This window comes from Trachypithecus francoisi, unplaced genomic scaffold (genome assembly GCF_009764315.1).
Source record: "Trachypithecus francoisi isolate TF-2019V2 unplaced genomic scaffold, Tfra_2.0 Lachesis_group3, whole genome shotgun sequence".
NCBI lineage: Eukaryota > Metazoa > Chordata > Mammalia > Primates > Cercopithecidae > Trachypithecus > Trachypithecus francoisi.
In genome coordinates, this window is record NW_022681468.1 from 135,592,897 (window position 1) to 135,611,260 (window position 18,364).

Here is an 18,364-nt window from a genome sequence, read left to right on the forward strand (position 1 = left end):
ATTACAAACACTCCTAGATGTCTATTTTTCTTCTGTTGTTTAGAAACCAAATATTTTAGTCAGCATGTTTCTAGATTAGGTATACAGATCTTGCCTTCTCTATTTACTCCAGATATACAAAACAAGTAGTTTCAACTTAATTGCAAAGGAGGAGGGAGTGTGCGGGTTGGAAGGGAACTGCCAGTGGAGGAAACTGTGAAATGCACTTACTGTAAGTGTGAAAGAGGATCTGTGCTTCCAAGTTTAGGCCAATGGAATTAACACTGCTGCTTTCCTTCAATGTAAAGATGAAAGGAGGCAAGAATCTCCTAAATCTCTGAGATGTATGTTTAGAGGTCAAAAGCAGATGCTAATAAGTTTCATGTCTTGCTTCCATTTTATTGTCTTTTATGTTTATTCCCACATGGCCACTTCCAGCTCATCAGTGTATGTGGGTGGGATATATTTGCCAACCCCCACCATCCCAGTTTTTAATTATAATGTGTTTATTTCCTTATTTTGATTTCAGATCTTTTGGAAGGGATAACCACGATGCCCCAAATACTTTAGTGTGTTTAACTTCTTGGAAAGCCCTGAGTACACCCGGTACTCATAAGATATAGATAAAGAAGGAGCAGGGCAGACAGGATGTGGGAAGAAACATGCAGAACAAGCAGAGGAAGGTGAGGCTGAAACACATCTGTCCACTTTGGTCTCGCCCTGCTTCTCAACGTCTATTCTCCCTGATCTCCATTTCTCCACTACAATGACATAGGGGATTAAATGGAATATTTTTAGACTTTGTATTAGACAGCCTGACAGCTGATTTTTATTAACCAGTCTGTGAAATCTGTTTGATGGCTAAAATGTGGCTTTATCTCATAAAAGCAGCATCTTGCCATATGTTCTGTGGGTTGTGTTTGCTAATGTAAAACAGATTGTTATATATTAGAAAGCCTTTGGGTAAGGATTGAGGCTAAAAGGCATTCTGATAAGCTAAAGCTTTACTATTCTGTTGTGCAAATATCAATATGGGCAATTAAACTGATGAACAATGTAACTTCGATATAGAAGGGACTAGAAAATAGCTACTCGGGGGGTTGGGGTAGGAGAATGGCTTGAATCAGGGAGTTGGAGGTTGCAGTGAGCGAAGATCACACCACCACACTCTAGCCTGGTGACAGAGCAAGACTCCATCTTGGAAAAAAAAATACAACTGCCTTGCTATAATATAAATGCAAATAATTCTGAATTATGTCGCTAATCTACACATATGTATTCATTTACACACTGCTTTAGTGCACCTTCGATTTTCATGCAACCATTATTTATTGAGCAACTACTACATGCCAGGATTGTGTTAAGGACTGACACATCGTTAACAGTTCTTTTTTTCAAAAAGCTCTAATCTCATATAACTGAAAATGTCACTAATAAGACCATCTATTCTACTAAAAAGCACTAAAACATTTTGACCTTCAAAATATATATGAAGTATGCTGAATCATAGTTAAACATGGAAAATATGGTTATGAAGAATTGTATGTAAGTCCTCAGTTAAATTTACTCTAAGACTTAGATTTAGAGTAAATTTTAAATTTACTCTAAAACTTAAATGGTAAAGTTAATTATCAACTTCCTATAACATTTGGCTTATACATTATGATACAAAAAGGCATAAATGTTTCAAAATGCACTGAGTTTTGTTCTACTCAAACAAAAGGGGAGAACAATGAAACACACAAGTGTTGAGCTCTTGGAATGTTCCCAAGGTTTCACAGCAAAAGACAGTCACAAATTGATGTCTTCTCTACTACCCTTTCCATTAATCCATGGAGTTGGGATTCCCTGGTAAAATTGGTAATTTATTTGTTCAACACGTAGTTATTGAGTAGCCTCTATTTTCTAGGCATCATTATAGACAATGTAGATATGTTGGTAAAAGTCACAGACCAAAAAATTACATTGTGGTAAAAAAAAAAAAAAAGACACATAAGAAATCATCAAATCAACAAATAAACAAATAAAATTAGTTGTTATGTAGCAGATTAAAATAAAGTCATTCCTGGGAGCTACTACAGATAACGCTGTGAGGGAAATCTTCTCTAAGGAGGTGTTGTTAGCTGAGCCCTACATGGCTGCTCATGAAGATTGGTGGGAAGAAAAATCCAGGCATCAGAGCTGCTCGCCAAAAAATTCCTCATGCAGGAGTAAACTTTTATTGTGGTGAAGACAATAAAGGAATCAAAGATAACCCATATGTGCTTAAGTAATTGTGTAAATGGTGGTACCAATAACTGCTACAGGGAACAGCAGGGAAGAGTAGGTTCTAACAGAGGAGATTAAGAATCTATATCGACTCTAAAAACGTTCAGATGCCTAATAGACTTTCAAGGAGGGTGGGAGAATTCAGAGTATAGGCCTAGGGTAGTGAATGCTAGCTGAAAAAAATGTATTTGCTCAGTGGACTGGTGGTTCCTGTCTGATTTAAGAGATAATTTTGGCGTCCCAAAGAGACAGTGAAAGCAGAGAGATGTAAAAGGATGTGGTTAGTAGGAGGCAAAGACGGAAGAGGTAGGAAGGGCTGGGTCATTAATAAACTGTAGAAGAAAAACCTCATTGCAAAGTAAGGAATTGTACCTCTGAGCAGTTCTGGTGTGATTTTAAAGATTAGATAAACCTCTCTATTTGTGAGTAGGAGAGGCTGACTTTATCAGAAAACTAGATGTTATGATCTATTGAGTACCTTTTTTTTCCAAATGAGAAAAACTGAATGTTCCCTTTGCAACCTGGTACAGGAAAGCTATTAAACAGTAGCATGATAAACATGAACTCTGTAAAACCTGTCTTACTCTCGCAACCTGTTTTCCATATTGTAATCAAAATGATTTTTCTAAGTTGCAAATCTAAGTAAGACACGAACCTACTGAAAATCCTTTATGGGACTTTGTTTTTCTCAGCAGAGTCAAACTCCTCACAATGGCCTAGAAGGCCCTGTCTGCTGGTCCCTGCTAATTTCTCCTGTCTTACTTCTTGCTACCTCTTTCTTGCTCATTGGGCCTACTGAGTTCTCGCTTCTCAAATGCACCTTGTGCTTTCTCTAATTGCTAGTGCTCTGTCCTACCAAAAGCTCTTCTTACTCCTACCTATCCTTTAGGTCTTTATCAAAGTTACATTTTCTTAGAGGAATTTCCCGCAGTAAGCCTGCCTTGTGCCCTAGCCCCAGGTCTGATGTAGGCGCTTCTCCAGACATTCCATCATCATTAGTCCTCACCACTCCATATTGCAACTGTTTGCATTCTTGTAGCCCTCCTCCATAATCTTGATGAGGGTGGGGACCAGGGCTATCTTGTTCACTGTTGCATCCCCTACATCCGGTGCACCAATGGTCATTTAGTATCTATGGGCTCAGTATATATTTACTGAATAAGTACAAATAAATTTTTCTTTTTTCTTTTCTTTTTTCTTTTTTTTTTTTTTTTGAGACGGAGTCTCGCTCTGTCGCCCAAGCTGGAGTGCAGTGGCCGGATCTCAGCTCACTGCAAGCTCCGCCTCCCGGGTTCACGCCATTCTCCTGCCTCAGCCTCCCGAGTAGCTGGGACTACAGGCGCCCGCCACCTCGCCCAGCTAGTTTTTTGTACTTTTTAGTACAGACGGGGTTTCACCGCGTTAGCCAGGATGGTCTCGATCTCCTGACCTCGTGATCCGCCCGCCTCGGCCTCCCAAAGTGCTGGGATTACAGGCTTGAGCCACCGCGCCCGGTCGCAAATAAATTTTTCTACTAGGTTGTTAGTTTCTAGAGGACAGTAATCTGGTTATGCTTCTATCTCTAACTGTAAACAGAATGTGGGTGCACAAAGATTATTTATAGAATTATTTAACTTAGAGCTGTAGTTCTCTTTTTCTACATCATATGATTTGTACTTATTCAGAGTGGAGTTTCGGGTAAAGACCTCTGCCATTGTTCTTGTGTAAACTTGGTAGAATTTTGACCCGCCTCCCCGTGGATACTATTTCTAAGTCTATGCAGACAAATATCTGGACTAAACTACTCATCTACCTCCTCAATATGGCCTGTTTTGGTAAATGAACTACCATCAAGTATTCTTACATATGAGCATAATCCTATCAGTGAAATACTCTTATGATCCCAGAACTTAGATCATATAATTAAAAATGAATATACTTCTTTAGGGCTTTTTGCGTACTTTGAGACCTTATCTTTCTACCACATGGAAATAAGTTTTAGAACAAAATTGATCACAATAATTAATGTTTTAATGTTTCAATTCTTAACATTTAAAGCCAAGAACACAAAATCACCATTTAACTCTAACATGTATGTGAATAAGTATAAATATTTATAATTACCTTCTAATGCATATTTCATATCCAGAGCAAAAAGAGTCCACATAATTTCGGCACTTATCTTTCCCATGTTCAGCTCTTGAGGAAACCTAAAACCAAACACATTTTATTAGTGTATGAAGAAGAATAACACGCCTACAAACCAAAATACATCATATTACACATATACCACAGTAGTTATTATATAGTTCATAAACACTGTTATTTATGACATTTCTCTTTATGAACTTTCGTAAGTAAAAAAAAAACAGTTACACACTAGAGTTTAATGTTAAAAAGTTATTGGATCGTAAGAAAACAGACTTCCTTATATCAGTGCCAAAGTGACGGTGACTGGGGCTCCCTGTGGATGTCTTGTGATGAGCGTTTGTGTCTCAAGAGCTCCTTCGGTTTTATCAAAGACTCCATCTTCTTCTTTTTTTTTTTTTTTTTTTTGAGACGGAGTCTCACTCTGTCTCCCAGGCTGGAGTGCAATGGTGCCATTTTGGCTCACTGCAATCTCCTGGGTTCAAGCAATTCTCCTGCCTCAGCCTCCCAAGTAGCTGGGATTACAGGCGTGTGCCACCACACCCAGCTAATTTTTTGTATTTAGTAGAGACGGGGTTTCACCATGTTGGTTCAGGCTAGTCTGGAGTTCCTAACCTCAGGTGATCCACCTGCCTTGGCCTCCCAGAGTGCTGAAATTACAGGCATGAGACCCCATACCTGGCTGACTCCATCTTTTTATGTCTCACTTTCGAGGATAGATCAGATGAAGGTGAATAGCAAATACGATATGACACTAAAAAATCACAACTCATATATGTCCCTCAGCCATTTTCTTAGAAGGACACTTAAGTACTTTTATTTTTTCTATTATCTATTATCTTCATGTAAATTATTTCAACAAAGATTCCTCACTCCCTCTGGCAAAATGGTTCCTGGTGGACACCCCTACTAATCTGTACTCCAGAACTTCCAGGCAGGTCTGTGTTTTAGACTAAACAAGCTTAGGTTAAAAACAAGATTCTGACTGCTTCTAAACATTTATTTTGTTTGCATGTGTTTTCAATCTCATGATAAGCCTCCTAAGTAATATAAGCCCAATGAATATGATGACCGAGTCTTTTTATTACAATGTAAACACTCACTCCATGCCAGAATGTAAGACGAGAAGTATTTTCTCTCTCTATATATATACAGACGTGCACACATGAATAAAAACATTTATATCAAGGAACAGAGCTAGCTCTCACATTCATCCACATTTGGGGGTTCAAATAAAAAAAGAGTATAATCCTGTATGGAAAGCGTTACCTAAGGAAATATGACTTCAAGACAACCTCAAATAAGAAAAGACCATGGACACATACAGAACTACTCTAGTCCATATTTTCATCAAAATTAGAGTGTGTTGCATCAGTTTCCCTTACTGACTGCCAATTTTATCAATTTGTCTAATAAGGCATTCAATTTTGAAACTTAAATCCAGAAGCTTTACATTTATCAAGTATTTAAGTTCAGAACTCTTCTAAAAAATTTAATACAACCTGAATACATATAAATTAGTTTTCAACATTAAATTTTACTTTATTGATACAAAAATAACCCCAGGTAAACAATTTATTTCAAAAGGTTTCATTTGAGCATAAATACTAGCATTATACATTTTGTAGTCCATTAGATTTTATGTAATTAGTATGCAGCACCAAAATGGTAAGTGATATAATAAGAGTGTTTTTTGCTTATAAAAAGGCAAAATTGAATAGTTATTTTAATTTATTTAAATCAAGAATAAGATTATATTAGCTTTTCAGCACAATATACTAGAAACAAAGATATTCATACAAAAAACTAAAGAATATCTCTTATAAACATAGATCTTCAACAAAAACTGTCAAATTTAATCTCACAGTATACAAAATGAATAATACATTATGATTAAGAGAGGTTTATCCCAAAAATGCAACATTAATTCAACCTTCAAAAATCAATCAACATAATTTACCGTATTGTTAGACTATGGAAGAAAAATTTTATGATCATCTCAATAGATGCTGAAAAGGTATTTGACAAACTTCAACATTCATTCATGATTTTAAATCCCTCTGATACTAACTAAAGTGAACTTTTTTAACTTCCTAAAGAGAATCTACAAAACCCTACTGCTAAAATTATAGTGATGTCTCACACTTGATACTTAAGGATGAAGGCAGTGATGTTGACTCTCAGTATTTCTACTTAACATTGTACTGGAGTTCTTAAGTTCTGTTAAAATGCAAGAAAAATACGTAAGAGGCATATCGACAGCAAAGGAAGCAATACAACTCTTCAGAGACAACATGGTTTTCTACATAACAAATGGCATACTAAAAATTATCTGCACAGAAAATGTCTAAAAAACTAGTTTAAGAAGCTACAAAATATAAGGTCACAGAATACAAATTCATCTATTTCTGTATACTACCAATGAACTATTGGAAACTGAAATGAAAATAACAGTATCATTTATCATAGCATCTGATATGGTTTTGCTCTGTGTCCCCACCCAAATTCCATCTCAAATTCTAATCCCTCCATGTTGAAGGAGGGATCTGTAATCCCCATGGGAGCAGTTTTCTCTATGCTGCTTTCTTATAGTGAGTGAGTGCTCACAAGATCTGATGGTTTTAAAAGTGTTTGCCAGTTCACTCCTGTGCTCTTGTCTCTCTCCTCCTGCCTTGTGAGGAAGCTGCTTGCTTCCCCTCAGCCTTCAACTGTGATGATGTTTCCTGAGGCTTCCCTCACCATATGGAACTGTGAGTGAATTAAACCTCTTTCCTTTATAAATTACTCAGTCTCAGGCATCTTTTCTTTTTTTTCTTTTTTTTTTTTTTCAGATGAAGTCTCACTCTGTCGCCCAGGCTGGAGTGCGGTGGTGTGATCATGGCTCACTGCAACCTCCACCTCCTGGGTTCAAGCGATTCTCTTGCCTCAGCCTCCCGAGTAGCTGGGACTACAGGCACGCACCTTATAGCAGTGTCAGAATGGACTAATGCAGCATCAAAAGTTATTAAATACTTAGTTATAAATCTAATATAATATGTATAAGATTTATATGAAGAAAACTATAAAGTATTGAAAAACGAAATAAGGCCTAAATCAATATATTTTATTTATAGGCTGATACACTCAAGAATGTTAGAATTTTATCTTTTCTCAAATTGATTCATAGATTCAATGCAATCTCAATCAAAATTCTAGCAGAATTTCCCCTGGAAATCAACAAACTGATTCTAAAATTGACATAGCAAAGTAAAAACACCAGAAGATGAAAAAAATGTTGTTGTTGTTTTTTTTAAGTAAAGAACAAACTTTACTTATATTTGCATCTTTCTATGAAAATATAATAATTCATAGAGAATGTATTCAAATACAAGAGTGGCTAATTTTCAACAATGTGTAACAGTATGTCAGTGAAGAAAGGACAGTCTTTTCAACAAGAGATGCTAAAATACTTGAATATCTATAGGCAAAAAAGAAAAAATCTTGACTCATACCTTGCAACAAATTAAACATTTAACTCAAAATGGACCATAGACCAAAATGCCAAACTTAAAGCTATACAACTTTTGAAAGAGAACATAGTAGAAAATCTTTGTGACCTTATATTAGGCAAAACTTGTCTAGATGTAACACAAAAGTGTAACCCATAAAATATTGATAAATTGAACTTCATGAATTAAAATCTGATCTTCCAAAGTCATTATTGAGAAAACAGAAAGGTAAGCCACAGACAGGGAGAAAAAAATTTGCAAAACATGTGTCTGGTAAAGGATTTATATCTAGGATACATACATTACACTAAAATCTCAGTAATAGAGAAAAAACATTACCCAATAAAAATGGGCAAATGATTTGAATGACACTTCAGCAGAGAAAAAAATTAGATGAGAAATAAACACATGCTAATAGGCTCAACATTATTAGTCATTAGATACTTGCCCATAAAATTATGATGTGATACTACATGTCTATTAGAATAGCTTAAAAAAACAAAAGGCAAAAGCCCAATACTATTAAGGGCTAGCAAAGATCCAAGTGTGCGGAGGAGCTGGAACTCTGACACATTGCTTCTGAGAATGGAAAATGTTATAGTTGTTTTGGAAAGCAGTCTGGCAAATGACATTTTTTAAAGAATTGGAAAAAAATCTTCTAAATACATACAGAACCAAGAAAGAACCCAAACATACAAAACAATCTTAAGAAAAAAGAACCAAGCCAAAGATATCACACTACCTAACTTCAAATTATACTACAAGACTACAGTAACCATAACAGCGTGATACTGGCACCAAGAAAGACACATAGAACAATGGAACATAACAGAGAGCCCAGAAATAAGGCCACACACCTACAACCCATCTGATCTTTCACAAAGCTGACAAAAGCAACGGGGAAACAACTCCCCATTCAATAAATGATGCTGGGATAACAGGCTAGTCATGTGCAGAAGATTGAAACTGGATCTTTTTCACTATATACAAAAATCAACTCAAGATGAATTAAAGACTTAATGTAAAACCAAAAACGATAAAAACCCAAAAGAACGCTTAGAAAATGCCATTCTGGGCATAGGCCCTGGCAAAGATTTTATGATGACCCCAAAAGCAATTGCAACGAAAAGAAAAACTGACAAGTAGAATTGAATTAAACTAAAGAGCTTCTGCACAGCAAAAGAAACTATCAACAGAGTAAAGGGACAACCTTCAGAAGGGGAGAAAATACTTGCAAAGTATGCATCTGGCAAAGGTCTAATATCCAGAATCTATAAGAAACTTAAACAAGTCAATATGCAAAAACAACAGGCAACACCATTAAAAATGAACAAAGAACATGAACAGAGACTTCTCAAAAGAAGACACACGCATGGCCAACAAGCGTGTGAAAAATGCTTGACATTACTAATCATTACAGCAATGCAGATCAAAACCACCATGAGATATTACCTCACATTGGTCAGAATGGCAATCATTGAAAAGTAAAAACATAACAGATGCTGGTGAGGTTGCAGAGAAAAAGGAATGATTATACACTGCTGGTGGGAAACAGCCACTGTGGAAAACAGTTTGGAGATTTCTCAGAGGACTTAAAATAGAACTACCATTCCACTCAGAATCTCTTTACCGGGCATATAACCAAAAGAAAACAAATCTTTCTACCAAAAAAGACACATGCACTTGTATAGTCATCACAGCACTACTCCTAATAAACAAAGATATAGAAGTCAAGCTACAAGCCCATACACAGTGGACTGGAAAAGGAAAATGTGTACCACAGGATACTACATAGGTACAAAAAAGAATAAAATCATGTTCTTTGCAACAACATGGATGGAGCTGGAGGTCATTATTGTAAGTGAATTAACTCAGGAACACAAATTTTTAAATATCAGATGTTCTCACTTATAAGTGGGAACTAACTATTGAGTACATATGGATACAAACAAAGAGCAATAGACATTGGGACCTCCTTGAGGGTTGGAGGGTGGTAGGAGAGCATGGATCTAAAGACGACTTATTGGCTACTATGCTTGTAGCTGTTTCGGAAAGCAGTTTTGGCATTTTTCATAGAATTAGAAAAAATTCTAATATATAACTAAGAATTAGATGCTTATCATCTGGGTGATGAAATAATTTGTATATCAAACCCCCATGACTTACAATTTACCCATGTAACAAACCTGACTATGTACCCACTGAACCGCAAATAAAAGTTGGAAAGAAAAAGCAAAACGAAAACCACTGTTTAAAATAAAACAACAAACTGGAAAAATATAACCAGCTAATATAAAAGACAAAAAGAGAATATTATTAACATAAAAAGAACATATACTATTGTTAACATGTTAAAAATCTATAGAAAAAAATGAAAGAAAAAGTGGCTGAGATGAAAGGAAGTTTAAAAAAAACCACCAAAGCCTCATAAACACAAGAAAGGAGCTGTTCACCTTAATAAGAGTAAAAATTTTCTACTTATCAGACTGGAACCAATTTAAAAATTGATGAAAATTCAGGCTTTTTTTTGAAGTTGATTTTCTCATAGTTATCTAATGACTCTCTACAGGCCTTCAGTTCTTCTGCTATACCAGTATCTGTGCTGTCCCCATCCCCTTCTATTCTCTGTGCCCCAGGAGTCCCTCATTGGCTGCATCATCCTGATGTTAAATGATACCATGGAAAAATATGCAGCTATTGAAATGATCAAGGCAGAACTATTTCAATGGACATGAATAGATGTCTCTCAGGCAGTATTAGGTGAATAAAGCAAATTATTGATTAACATATCAGAAGATCATATGTTTCATAAAAAGCACTATGAAAGCAAACATTATTAAATGAATTTCTATGTTTATATGTGTGAAAAAGCTAGCTGGAAGAAAACACACCAAACTACTGAAAATTTATAAAGCTTAGGCTGGGGAGTCATGCTTTTAATTTTTACTGATTTACTTCACAGAAATGATCTAAAAACATTAGACCTCTTATTTTCTACTTCATACAGCCTGTGAAGGTGAATATGATTGTTTCTGTAATCATAACATTTTAACAACTCAGTTTTGAAGTAGAATCAATGGGAGTTTTACTATATACATGAGTTATTTTAAAAGATGGATAATATTAATTTGTTTCCCACAAAACCCCTATTCAGTTGTTATTATTTCTAATTTAAAAATTGGTGGTCAGGAGTTCAGCCCTGAGATATCTCTAATAAAGAAAAAACAATATTCAATGAATTTGTTCGATATTTAGAGGAGATGTAAAGGGAAGTTTAATAACATTCATTTTAGACTTAGTAATGTTAGAGATTAGGTAAGTATACTAGAACATGAAACAAATCAAAGACGAAATCAGAAATAGAGCCCATGGTTCTTGCCCATGTTTCTTTTTACTTTATTTTATTATTTTATTTTTTTATTTTGAGACGGAGTCTCGCTCTGTCGCCCAGGCTGGAGTGCAGTGGCGCGATCTTGGCTCACTGCAAGCTCCGCCTCCCGGGTTCACGCCATTCTCCTGCCTCAGCCTCCCGAGTACCTGGGACTACAGGCTCCCGCCACCACGCCCGGCTAATTTTTCGTATTTTTAGTAGAGACAGCGTTTCACTGTGTTAGGCAGGATGGTCTTGATCTCCTGACCTCGTGATCTGCCCACCTTGGCCTCTCAAAGTGCTGGGATTACAGGTGTGAGCCACCACACCTGGCCTATTCTTTTCTTTTACAATAAAAAAATTCCCATGCATTGAAAATGTTTACACAGTTAACAATTTCTTTTTCTTTCTTTCTTTCTTTCTTTCTTTCGGTATTAGGCTATTGGTTTTTTCCTCAGAATACTTACAGTTTAAATTATTGGCTTCATGTTTTATGTAGTAGCCCCTCTTTAAATTTAAATCTCAAGATCTACTTCTTGCTAAGATCTACTTCTATATAGAAAACAATATTTGGGGTCTGAGGCCTCATTCTGATCAGTTTTAGAAGTTTTGTTCTATTATAATACATTATGATACACTGGTTTCAATTTTGGTTGTGCTATTACCTGTAGAGATAATAGACATCCCATGATAGAAAATAAAAAGAATGCAAAGTTTCTTTCTTTAACAGTTACACAAGTTCTTCTGAAACCTGTATTTTATTTTACTTTACCTCCACTCTATGGTACTTTTTGTACATTCAGAATTACATTTCTGACTCTTTCTTACATATTTCATAGTTAAATTCGTGGCAATACTATTTAGCTGATGAATTTAGATAGTTACTAGAGTCATCAGCCTCTGCCACGATCCACAGTGTCCCCTCCTTTGCACCTTCCAGGGAATTTTTTCTTTGGTCTACCTGTGGAATTTGCCTCTCTCTTCCCTATTCCTAACATCACACCCCCAATTCAAGTCATTATCTTCATTTGCCTCAATAATTGCACTAATCTATTAGTTTATGTCTTTGCCCCTATTTTTCTCTCTTCTGATACATCTATATTATCACCTAATTTGCCTTTTAAAAACACAGGCCATCATATTTCTAACTACTGCTTTAAAACCATAAATTGCTTGTCACATGTTTATTAGCATATAATAGTTTCAACTCATTAATATGACTACCTTGCTCTGACCATCTGGCCCAACTTTCATTTCTTTCACCTTCATTCCCCAACCCTTACCATGAATAATCTAGCTATCCCTATTATTTATTATTTCTTGACATGCCTGACGTTCCATATATCTTCTGATCATTTTCCACCTTCCTGTTGTCTCTTCTTCTTAATTTCTACGAGATAATAACCTCTCTCTCTCCCTGGAAAGCACAGCCCAAGTATCACCTCCCTTTAAGTCTTCGGTTGTTTTCAAGGCAGAATTAGCAACGATTAAATGCTTGTGAATGATAAAGGCAAAGAGAAGTGCATAGTGACTATAAATGGGTCTGAGCTCACTTAATATTAAGAATTAGTGACAGGATTGGTGTTTTATACCGTAGAAATTACATAATTTTACTCTTGACACAAGGTCTAACTTAACTGGCACAATGTTATTGACATTTGCTTTGTAGTTCCAAACTGATGAAAATGGGGGGAATAATATTTTTTCTCTTTAACCAATTTTGTCTAGAATTATACAACATTTCTCCTGACAGGGTTCAGGACATGCTACCCCAAAATATGGCACCTTGGCAAATTGAATATTTCAAGTGGAAGGAATCTGAGAAATGGCACATGCAGTTAGGACTTTGTGATTTTCCCCTGAAGCAAGACATAAAACCTAGAAAGGGTTTTCTGATCTTCCTCTGAAGCAGGAAATAGGATCCTTACGTGAGAGGTGCTGCTCCTAAAGCAAAAGCAAAGAAAGAAGCATCCTTATCAAAAGGAACGTGAATGAGCAGACCTTGCTGTTTCTCCAAGTTTACTGTATTTATACTTTTCTGGGGGCTTCTATACATGTCCCCACAACTCTCCACTTTTGGTCAAACCTAGCACAAATTATACTCAAATTTAGTCATTTATTCAGGTCTTTATTTCCTTTGAAGGCTTCCGTGTCATATAAAGCTCATGTTAAATAAATTTGTATGCTCTTCTCTTGTTAACAGACCTTGTTATAGTGACTACAGCTGAGGACTCAGAGGATAGAAGGAAAAGATATTCTTTCTCCCCTACACTTCTCTCTCATAGCATCTCTTTACTACCTAACAGTATTAATTACATTTACAGTCTTCTGAATACCTACATATGTATATAATTTTTTTCTCTCCATACTATTTTTTTTTTTTTTTTTTTTTGAGATGGAGTCTCACTCTGTTGCTCAGGCTGGAGTGCAGTGGGGCAATCTCTGCTCACTGCAAGCTCCACCTCCTGGGTTCACAGCATTCTCCTGCCTCAGCCTCCCGAGTAGGAGTAGCTGGGACCACAGGTGCCCGCCACCATGCCCGGCTATTTTTTTCTATTTTTTTAGTAGAGACGGGGTTTCACTGTGTCAGCCAGGATGGTCTCGATCTCCTGACCTTGTGATCTGCCCGTCTCGGCCTCCCACAGTGCTGGGATTACAGGCGTGAGCCACTGCGCCTGGCCCTCTCCATACTATTTAAACCATTTTAGCAGCCGGAATATAACAAAGGAACATTTACAAAGCTAACAGTTTCCCAAACAATTCTTTACTGTTTTCTGCCTTGTGGAAATAGGGGAGAAAAATGAACAATTATGAGTAAAATACAGTAGGTGAAAGAAAAAAGTCGGTTCTGGAAATGAAAGGAGAAATACTCCATTTTCCTGACAACATAGATTTTATCAATTTCTGAGAAACTAATGGCTATATTTTAAGTTTCTAATTTTTAAGGGACTACAAAATAATATTTCCATAATAGTGTTTTTTCACTGTGTCCAACTAGCCTTTGTGGACTTGTAAATATGTAATCTTATTTTGACACTAAATTTTTATATGCTTTTTCTATGCTGTAGTCCCAATATCAAACCATTGTTTAAAAGGCAGAGTTGTTTTTTTCTGACACATTTCACAGTTGAATACGTCTGCCTTTTGGTGGGGGCTAGCTAAGGAGTCTATACCATCTGCATATTTGCTAGAGGCTTACTTTCCAAAATTTAACACATTTTTGGCTATTTCTTCTACCTAATACCTAGCAGTATAATATAGAAGTTAAATAGCAATGCATTCCAAAAGACAACAATTTCATTTCTCCTCTGCTACTTAGCTAATTTACCCAGTGGAGCAGTGAGTAATCTCTTCAAAACTCAATTTTCTCACTTGTCAAATGGGGATGATATTAATTGTGTAACTTGGGACTGTTTCTAGGGCTGTTGTGAGGATTAAATGAGATTTTACATGTAAATATTTTGCTTAGTCACTGACACACAGTGAGTACTCGATAAATGTTTCCTGCTGATAATGATGAAATTATAAGTATAAATGAGACAGACAGGAAAATATTTAGATTCCATTGATTTCTAACGTAAAAATAATCACATAAAGTGAATGAAAATTTATATTTGTATTTACCGGGTGTTTAGTCCGTAGGAGAAAATTTGTTAATTAAGTTAATAGCAATAAACTTGATTTAGGAAAATGTTTATGTACTCACAGGACTAAATGGTTTTATGAACTTCAGAAATATTGAGCTATACACTAACAATTCATACATTAACTACAAATGAATTCCAAACTACGATAGAAACAAAACTGAAAGAGGTTTACCTTTCCACAACCATTTCGTAACTTTGTAGTTGTCATACATACTTAAAAGTTAAAAGAAGTACACATACATATGGTATATTAAACATTCCTACTTACTGTATATATTTAAATTAGCCTTTCTCACACTAGTCTGAATTCATGAGGTTTTCTTGTGCACAAATTAAATTCTCTAGGGTGTAGCTCCACCTCTTCTTCCTTTTCAATGCAGTCATAGCTTAACTTAATCTACCATTATAAAGAGGAGGTTTAATGAAATAACTGATCCATTCCACCATTATTTGACTGTCTCCTGTTTTTAATTTGCAGCAATTAATTAACAAAGCACAAATGTTTTAAATCTTGAATCTTATGAGACACAACAATTTAATAACCCAATTTATTATCTTGCAAATTTCTTAGTGAAATGAGGAAAACATAATCTGCCACTGCCAAATTTGATAATACTGATTCATCAGTCACAATGGATAAAATTAGAATCCATTAAATGTGAAGTATTATTTTGATATGCAAAGTTTGTCTTTGAAGAAAAGTATGTTAATTATTACAAATTAGTAAGCAATCGTTCCCTGTTCCTGCCTGTCATGTATGCATCTGAAATTTCTTTGTCATAGCTAGAACTTAAGAGACAGTTTGTTGTGCCCTTTTTACATTATAAAACCTATTAAGCCTTTGTTAGTATGCTCCCCACTTAAGACACTTGACATGCATTTAGTGCAATTAACTGCTATTATCATGAACGTAGTGAACAACTAAGCATAAATTTTATTAAGCAGGACTCTACTAGTAAATTACAAGCCATCCTTACAAATTAATGCTGTGGTAGAAATTTTTCCCTTTGTACTTAGGTTCTTTTGTACCATAAAGCAAATTGATCATAAGTGCCATTTGAAGCCACTCACCCTTTTATCTTTTTGTTTTCTCTTTGTTTCATTTATAACCTAAGGCATTATTTTAATGAACTCAGATCTTTAAGTATATATTTAATTTTAACATGAAAAACAAAATTGTGAATGGATCTATGTAAACTTTTTTTTTTTTTTTTCGAGACAGGTTCTCACTCTGTTGCTCAGGCTGTTGCTGAGTGTTGCCTTGGCTCACTGCAGCCTCCACCTCCTGGGCTCAAGCAGGTCCTTCTGCCTCAGCCTCCCTAATAGCTGGAACTCCCAGCGTGTGGCAAAATGCCTGGCTAATTTTTGTAATTTTTATGTAGAGATGGGGTCTCACTATGTACTGATCTCAAACCTCTGGCCTCAAGAAATCCTCCTGTCTCAGGTTCCCAAAGTGCTGGGATTACAGGCAATGAACCATTGCTCCTGGCTTCCACTTTTTAAAAGTTTTTATCGATTTATGTCAGAGACAGGATCTTGCTCTGTCACCCAGGCTGGAGTGCAGTGGTCTGATCATAGCTCACTTCAGCCTTGAACTCCTGGGATCAACAGACCCACCTGCCTCATCCTTCCAAGTAGCTGGGACTACCAGCATGAACCCAGCTTTAAGTTAACTATTGAAATCAGCATCACATAAGACAATTAAAATACCACCTGGCAGTATCACAAAGGAGTTGGAGATGGCCAGAGACAGCCTAAATAACTTGTGTAATGTGCATGGGATAAATAGTCAACAGAATTTACTGAGTTTAGATAACTGTTTCTCAAGCTGCAAGACCTGGTACAAGCAAGTCCTCATGTTCATATTGCAGGGCAGGTGGAGCACCTATTCAACACAGGCATTAGGGTGGGTACCTTCTGTGCATTATCACTACAAATCCTGCTATGGTCTCATGAGAGTTAAGTTATGCCTCCTAATTTCTAAAGCATCGAAAGCCTAAAAGATGTTGCAATCAGATCCAGATTAATCATTAAAATATCAGAAATGTTTGGAAGGATTAATGCTCATCATCTTATTTATGGGATCCTTTTGTTAACATTAACTCTTTTGTTATTTCAAAGGGTTGCTTACATTTTGATTCTGCCTATTACTAGATATATGATTTTGCGTAAGTTAGTCCCCTCTATGCTTAAGTTTCATAACCTGCAATTTGGGGATGATAATGGTACTGATATCATTAGAATCAATTTAGGATTAAACATTAAACTGTAAAAATGTTAGAATAGTGCCTGGCTCCAGTTAATTCCCCATGGTTCCCTATATAATGATTATGATATTTATAACACGTAAATATCTAGTTGTGTTAAAATCTTTCGGCAAGCATGACAAACCTTGAAAAATTCAAGATCAACTCTTTTTCACCTCTGTGATATGTGGTCAGGGAGGCAGAAAAGTGAAATCTTCAGAGGTGTTTAAATTAGTTTAATTCTTAGTAAGCACTCTTTGACAGTACTCTTGTGCACTTAGAAAAGTATTTGAATTATTTCCACATGATGTAATATTTTGGGAAACTGCAGAGAAACACACTTGATCTCTTTTAAAATTCAAAATGGCTATGATAGACATGCATAACAATTTTTAAAATTACTTTTGAAATGTTACTTTATATCTTTAGTGTCAGGTAGATTTTTATAACATATCTGTGGTTTTTTTCGCTACCTATTCTGCCCACCATGAACTCCAGGTCTGCAAAACCGATCTCTTGTAGGAAATAAACCATTTGCTTAGATCCTAAGAATTCAAATTAAAGGTTTTTCTTTTTATTTTTTTCTTTTTCTTTTTTTTTTTTTTACATTTCAACAGCAAACGAACTAACGAACTGCAACTATATTGCAATACATGTGTCATTCCATATTATATTATATTGGATTCGTTATGCTACTTTGGTTCCAAAAATCAGAGGCTCAAGTAACTACACATAATTTAAAAGTAATTTTTGTAAGGATACTTTGGGTAATGGAGAAACAAGACTAAACTCCATTACTGCATTCTACTGGAATCCAAGAAAAACCGAATTCTGTCTACTGGAGTCAAACAGCCCCTGGAGTCAGGCTTTAGGAAGCCTCAGACAAGACACACAAGATGCTCCTTCAGGATTTAAGGCAGCGCTGAGGAGTGCATTGAATGACCGCAGACAGGGATCTTCACGCACAAAGTCCTCCAGCATGTGACTCTGCTATTCTTGTATCTGCTTTTCCTTCCAAGTATCCTTTCCCTCCACTCACTGCCAACTACCTTCTTCTCTCTCAATGCTATCTTCATTCCTGTTTATACTTCATTTTGACTTATTCTTAATTGTGGATCACCGACTACAGGTATCTCCAAATTCATAAACTTTCAGTGTCTCATTCTCAGGATTTCTTGGTACAGTTCCAGAGAGGGAACCTAGTTTCTCTTTCCTCATAAGGCTGCATCAACAAGGGTG

The 18,364-nt window shown here is 36.0% G+C and overlaps 1 protein-coding gene across 2 annotated transcripts in view; it reads right to left on the bottom strand.

Annotated features, from left to right (window-relative positions):
* UNC13C (unc-13 homolog C) overlaps window positions 1-18,364 on the bottom strand; it is a 670,888-nt gene that overhangs the window by 221,221 nt on the left and 431,303 nt on the right. For both annotated transcript variants that reach the window (XR_004431983.1, XM_033190063.1), the window contains exon 19: window positions 4,351-4,436. Coding sequence is in view for 1 of the 2 variants with exons in the window: in XM_033190063.1 (XP_033045954.1) it covers window positions 4,351-4,436 (86 nt within the window). In the remaining variant the exon portion in view is untranslated. The remainder of the gene's footprint in view (window positions 1-4,350; window positions 4,437-18,364) is intronic.